General features: G+C 38.3%; 1 protein-coding gene across 1 annotated transcript in view; it reads right to left on the bottom strand.

The window, feature by feature from the left end:
* Positions 1-7,437, bottom strand: part of ACBD6 (acyl-CoA binding domain containing 6) — a 214,038-nt gene that overhangs the window by 118,567 nt on the left and 88,034 nt on the right. The window contains exon 5 of the mRNA XM_003785668.2: positions 1,728-1,833. Within this exon, the coding sequence (XP_003785716.1) occupies positions 1,728-1,833 (106 nt within the window). The remainder of the gene's footprint in view (positions 1-1,727; positions 1,834-7,437) is intronic.

Below are 7,437 nucleotides of genomic sequence, written 5' to 3'. Positions count from 1 at the left end.
AGTCCTGGCTCAGCACCCGTAGCACAGTGGTCACGGCACCAACCACATGCAGCTAGGCTGGCAGGTTTGAACCCAGCCCAGGCCAGCTAAACAACAATGACAATTGCAACAAAAAAATAGCCAAGCATTGTGGAGGGCGCCTGTAGTCTTAGCTACTTGGGAGGCTGAGGCAAGAGAATGGCAAGAGAATCACTTAAGCCCAAGAGTTTGAGGTTGCTGTGAGGTGGAACACCATAGCACTCTACTGAGCACAACATAGTAAGACTGTCTCAAAAAAAAAAAAAATATATTGCTGGGTCCTGTGGCGGGTGCCCATAGTCCCAACTACTTGGGAGGCTGAGGCAGAAGGATTGCTTGAGCCTAAGAGTTTGAGGTTGCTGTGAGCTATGATGCCAGGACATTTAACTGAGGGCAACAAAGTCAGACTCTATTTCCCATAAATAAATAAATATTTTAAAAATAAAGGAAATAGATGCTTGTTGTCATAAACCACCAAAATTTGGGGCTGATACACATAGTATTATCCACAGTAAATAATGAACAATATTCATATAGTTATATTAATATAAACATGGATTGGACAGAAATAGAATTTGAAAGCTGAAATTAAAAGTTGTGATGTACATATAACTATATGAGGAGGGATAGGCTGGTGATGACAAGTAAAACATTTAAATCCTAATATAAGGCTCGGTGCCTACAGCACAGTGGTTATGGCGCCAGCCACATACACCAAGGCTGGTGGGTTCGAACCTGTCCTAGGCCAGCTAAACAATAATGACAACTGCAACAACAAACAGCCAGGCATTGTGGCAGGTGCCTGCAGTCCCAGCTAGTTGGAATGCTGAGGCAATCACTTAAGCCCAAGAGTTTGAGGTTGCTGTGAGCTGTGACGCCACAGCACTTTGCTGAGAGTGACTTAGTGAGACTCTGTCTCAAAAAAAAAAAAAGTATATAAATAAATCCTAATATAACCAAGAAGGAAATCAATAACGTCTGATATTGAAAAAAAAGAGACAGAAGTATATTATTTAGAATTATGTGTAGATAAGCTACAAAAGAAACAATTAAAAGAATTGTAAGGAACAATGTATCTATTTAAGCCACAATGATAGAAGGCACTGAAGCTATTTATAAATGACATTTTGATATTACCAACAGATTTCACTTATTATGCTAACAGTCTCTGCCTTTACCATAAACAAATAGAAGTTATTTAACTCCTGCAAGTTTCAGGCAGTAACTTCTAAAACATAGATAAAAGAAAGTTTGCTACAGACACAAAAAGTAACTTAACTGGGTGACACCATCTCATTTAGATATCCTTATAGGTTCTTTTTTTTTTTTTTTTTTTTTTTTATAGAGACGGAGTCTCACCCTATTGCCCTTGGTAGAGTGCCGTGGCGTCACACAGCTCATAGCAACTTCTAACTCCTGGGCTTAGGCGATTCTCTTGCCTCAAGCTCCTGAATAGCTGGGACAACAGACGCCCGCCACAATACCCGGCTATTTTTTTGTTGCAGGTTGGCCGGGGCTGGGTTTGAACCTGCTAACTTTGGTATATGGGGCTGGCGCCCTTCCCATTGAGCCATAGGTGCCGCCCTCCTTATAGGTTCTTAACCATACTGTACTTTTGCATTATAGTTCACTGGCCTACCATTTTGAAAAAGGCAATGAGGCAGAAAACAAAGCATAAGAAAATAATTAGCAGGGCGTATTTTTCATACCTCTTCATCTTTCATATTCACATCCACGCTTTTTGACTTGATGGCTTTGGTTATATGGTCAATGTTGTTTTCCCTGCAGTAATCAAATATGTTTTTGTCTTCTTCCCTAGTATAAAACAAACAAACAAACAAGGAGGTATTTATCTTACTGAGTAATATATAAAAGTTACACACTTTTAACAACAACCTGTTTGCTGATGATATAGACATTAATGGAATCGGCTTTTATAAAAATATTTTACATGAACCATAATGGGATTTGCTTTGCTTTGCTTTTTTTTTTTTGAGACAGAGTCTCACTATGTCGCTCTTGGCAGAATGCCGTGGCATTATAGCTCACAGCAACCTCAAACTCTTGGGCTTAAGCAATTCTCTTGCCTCAGCCTCCCACGTAGCTATGACTACAGGTGCCCGCTACAACACCCGACTATTTTTTTGTTGCAGTTGTCGTTGTTGTTTAGCAGGCCCAGACTGGTTTCGAATCCACCTGCTTCAGTGTATGTGGCCAGTGCCCTAATCACTGAGCTATGGGTGCTGAGCCAGTAATGGAATTTCCAATAGATATAATACATCCAAACTGAAAAGATGAAAGTTATTCGCTTATTACTTATCTTATAAGGTAACGGAATAAACTTGCTACCCAAGTTTATATAAATAAGAAGTATGCGTATATGTACATATACATACATATATGGGAGAGTAGTTTTCTTAAAGACAAGATAATTCATTAGAAAAAAGACAGCTTTACAAAATTCAGAAATCCTTTGTAGGACAGTACAAAGACTGGGAATGACAGCTAGGAGCACACTATGTACCCAGTGCTACTAAGTACTACCCATGTTAACGCATTTAATCTTGGATCCAGCAACTTCACTTCACAGATTAAGAAACAGGCAAGGAGGAAAGGTTAAATAAATGACCTGTGTCAAATGGCACAATTATCAAAAACAGAATAAGAGCTAGATCAACTGATTTTGTATATAGTCTATTTTTCCATTATATCTTGCTGCCTCTTGACTAGTTAGCTGTAGTCTATTCCAAAATCTAAGGACATTCTTAACATGAGGGCTTATGAGCTCCCCCAAACAGTACACAGAACTATCTTTGTAACACATGTGTATTTTTCTGGATGTTGTATGTATATAATGGTGGTGGGTGAAAAGACTTTCAATCAAATTCTCAAAAGATCAGTGACTTCCAAAAGGATGGTAACTTAGACAATTAGCAATGAATCTGTCTTGTATGTGGACTGGATTTGATGGATAGGTATATTGGAATGCATTTTGAGTTCCAAAATAAACACTACTGTGCTTTATAAGCTGAAAGGCCATAGTATCCATTTATCAGAAATCCATATACCTGGTCATAGGAGTTCTTCCACTTTAAAAGACAATTTAAATACCTTATGCTGTATAAACAGTTATTTCCAGTCACAGCTAATTATCCTAAAGCATATTACTTGGGCATCAACCACCTAAAGCCTTCCTTAAGCATCTGATGTATGTAACTGAGCACCTACAACCTGCAAGGCACTACGCCAAGATTCTGTTGATAACAGATACGAGGCTAAGCAAGAAAGTTTGCTTTCAACAAATAAACAGTATAGTTGGGATGACACAAACTATACACCATCAAGATAAGGTAGAACTTAGATCTTTAAAAAAGACTACCAGAGAACAGAAGAGAAACAGCCTGCTTCAAGCTAAAGAAAATGAGGTAGGTTTTAATCAAGAAATCCTGTTTAATGGAAATATATGGTCACTCAAAAATGCCTTCTTTTGCAGAAGAGAAAATGCTTTCCCAGATAACTCACTCTATAAAAAACCAGGGAAGTCTAATTCCAAAACCCCAGAAAAGAAAGGTCTGATTTTTAAAATTAGGGCTGCATACCACTTTATTTAACTACTATCAAAAACACAGTGTCTGTGAATAAGTGGATTCAGAGCTCCAATTTAGGAATAATAGGACCTATTTTACTCTAATCCAGTAACAGAGAACCCTCTAATCAAGAGGCAGTAACTTCAACTGTCAAAGTGAAACAGAGAACTGGCAGGTAGTGTGCTTCAGGCACTGTTCTGGACGTTGCTTTGGATACTGCTTCAGAAACTGCCTTCGACATTGCTGCAGCATTATTGAGGTAAGACCAAGTTTCAAATTACCTTCATCAAAACAGGATGGAGGCAGTTCCAATCTGTTAGAACCAACATGGTGGAAAAATAAAGGGTGTCATCCTGATTCCAGGAAAACACCACTGCCCTTTCCGGAATATTCCTCACCTTGTTTAGCTTAAATGCAAGGGAAACAGGAACTGGGGGTCAGTTGTCTCCTGCAGGGAGAACTTGCTTCTCAGTGTTCTGTCTGTGGAATAGAACTTCTATGGTTTCTGAATAAATCTTACTTTCACTTTATACTGTTGGCTGACTCCTGAGTTCTTTCTTGCACAAAGCCAAGGACCCACCCACTTGAACTTTAAGTGGCTCCAAGTTTTGGGAGTCAACTTTCCTGTGTCAAAAGGACACTGTCATTTTAAGTCATAACAAAAACACATTACTAGCCAAATGTTTTGAATTTAAAAATAATGGAGAGTTTAGTGGTAGGCACAGAAAGATCCCTGGGATATGGGTTATTCATAGATGAGAGGACCTTCTGAGTGGTCCGTCCTCCTAAACTTGGGTGACCAGATTTTAACATCAGTAAGGCGGGACAACATGGCTGGGGGGCGAGGCAGGGGTGGGGCGGGGGTGGGCTAGGGGATGGGGACGGGCAGGGCAGGGGATGGGGACGGGGCGGGGCCTGACAACAATGCAGACTTGGATAAGCAGTTCTCGATAATCACTTCTCAGCAATTATTTATTATTACAGTTTAACATTATAAAATTAACAAAAATAATATGAAACTCATATTCTGGCGAAATAGCCATATGGCAGCTGAAAACTGTATATTCCCTTCTTGTTCTCCTGCCCATTGGTGCATTCTATCCAAAAATCGGGACTTTTTAAAAACACTGCGGGACATGGGACAAATTGTTGAAAAGGGGGACGTCTGGTCACCCTATCCTAAACCCAACTTCCAAATATGCACATATACTTATGCCATATAAGTAATAAAATAATAAACAGTACAAATATATTTAAATTCTTATCTTCCTTAATGTATTTTTAATGTTTCTTAGGTATATTATCTATTATTTTGTTTTGGTATGTAAACTTTTGAAGGGCAGAGGGCATATCTAGATATCTTTTCATCATATATGTTTTATCATCACTAATTATGTCAGACACAGAGGTATTTATAAAATACTTCAGGGTAGGGTACACAGGTCAAATTAGATATTAAAAAGAAAGTTAAATAAAAATCACCACAAATGTGCTACAAAGATGAGTGACATTACAAAAATTTAAGCAATACTCTTGGACTTAGTTGTTTAAAATGTAGATATCCAACCCAACACCAAATTTTGACTATCTTACCTGCCACAACCAAGCTGTCTTTATACGATATCACCACCTACTGGCAAAATGGAGAAACTGCTGAACCAACATCATTTCACATCTTTCTTGCCTCCTAGCAAAACCAATCTCTTTCTTGCTTTACATTTCTGTTAAGAGCTTAATACAGTCTTCCATAGTCAATCTTTTCCTCTACATACATATTTATCAGAAATGAAATTACATGTGCAGAATAACCCAACTACTATGAAATATAGCAGAGCCTTCATAAATGTGCCCTTCCACATTATACTTATCTTCCTTTCTCTTATGAGTCTTAGTTATTATATCTCTCTTTCTCTATATTGAGTAAGTCTGAAAATTATCACTTTTTTTCTCTACAGATGGTTATGAGTTATATTCGTGACGTTGCTTAAAAGATGTCCCAGGTTATCTCCAGCACAAGGCAGAAGTGTCTCTTTAGATTACTCCACATTCTGAAATTGACAGAAAATGTATTTTTACACCTGAAGGAAAAATCACTGGTTTTCCCTGAAATTCATTCAAAATATAAGAACATATCCCTATGGAAAAGAGGGATCACGTTTAAGTACAACTATCTTTCATTCAATCATAGGAAGAATAGATCCTTAACCATTCCTAAAAATATAATCTCTACCATTTTCTACAGATTAAATTTTCCTACCAAAAGAATAATTCAAATAGGTTTCATGCATGACAAGACACATCTAACTACTATGTCATCTTACCTTGTAGAATTAAAAAAATCACACAATTTATGAGACTAGCTTGAAAAATCTACTTAATAGGTAACACTCAAACAATAATTCAAGGCCGGGCATGGCTCACGCCTGTAATCCCAATATTCTGGAAGGCCAAGATGGGTAGACTGCTTGAGCTCAGGAGTTCAAGACCAACCTAAGCAAAAGCAAGACCCTGTCTTTAAAAACAGCAGGGCATTATGGTGGGTGCCTGTAGTTCCAGCTGCTCGGGACTATGGCTGGAACTACAAGAAAATCACTTGAGTCCAGGAGTTTGAGTTATGATACCACGACACTCTACCCAGGGTGACAAAGTGAGACTCTGTCAAAGAAAAAAAAATAACAATAATTCAATTCTTATATTTATCAAGCAACTGGAAATTTCATATAAAAATGGTATTCCAATAAATATACAATGAATAAGTATTTATCAGACAAATGAAAACCGAAAGAAAGCCAATTATCTACAAAGATACAAACAAAATCAGACTAAGGAATCTGTGGGTTCTATCCCTCTGAAGACCTTTAAAAGGAAATACAGGTATGGATAATTGTAGATAGATCCATTTCCAGCTTCTTGATTTCTAAATAAATGCACTTGGTACTAAACTGATCTACTCGAAAGGCTCCTGTGGTACATGTCACCATGTCACCATTCTCCTTTTCCACATTCCCTCTGCGCAAACACTCTCTCCCCTTCTGGTTTGTAAAAGAGAGGCATATACTCTCTCCTTACTATGGTACACTTCCAGAGAGTATAACCAAAAGATTTTACTAAAATTTAATGACTATTAATTAAACCCCTTAGTCTTTTGCTTAAAAGAATCCTCTTTAATATACTAAGAATGGCTTGGGAAAGATCAAACCTAGGTTAGGCTGTCCCAAGATATAAAATCCTCAACACCACCTTTAAATGGTATCAAATAAAGGTACAGTTTTGGTGAAAAACTGGTGTTGGGATGCCTCCTGTTAACTAAGTTTAGAGGACAGAAGAGATGAAATAAACAAAACAAAGAACAGACTTAATGTTCTTTGATGTTAAACTCTGTCTCATGCAAATGAAAATATTCAACTGTTGGCTCAGTGCCCCTAGCACAGTGGTTAGGGCGCTGGCCACTAGGCTGGCGGGTTGGAACCCAGCCTGGGCCTGCTAAACAACAATGACAACTACCAAAAAAAAAAAAAAGCCGGGCATTGTGGCAGGTGCCTATAGTCCCAGCTACTTGGAAGGCTGAGGCAAGAGAATCACTTAAGCCCAAGAGTTGGAGGTTGCTATGAGCTGTGACACCACAGCACCCTACCAAGGGCAACATAGTGAGACTCTGTCTCAACTGTTAAATAAACTTTTTTAAAAGCTCCATTTATCTTCTTAAGAGACACATTTTCTTTATTTTTTTATTTTTTTATTATTTTTTTTTGAGACAGAGCCTCAAGCTGTCCCCCTGGGTAGAGTGCTGTGGCATTACAGCTCACAGCAACCTCCAACTCCTGGGCTCAAG

The sequence above is a fragment of the Otolemur garnettii genome, unplaced genomic scaffold, assembly GCF_000181295.1.
Source record: "Otolemur garnettii isolate 467f Iridium unplaced genomic scaffold, OtoGar3 scaffold00016, whole genome shotgun sequence".
NCBI lineage: Eukaryota > Metazoa > Chordata > Mammalia > Primates > Galagidae > Otolemur > Otolemur garnettii.
Note: the sequence above shows the minus strand (reverse complement) of the source record. Positions and strands in the feature narration are given on the sequence as shown.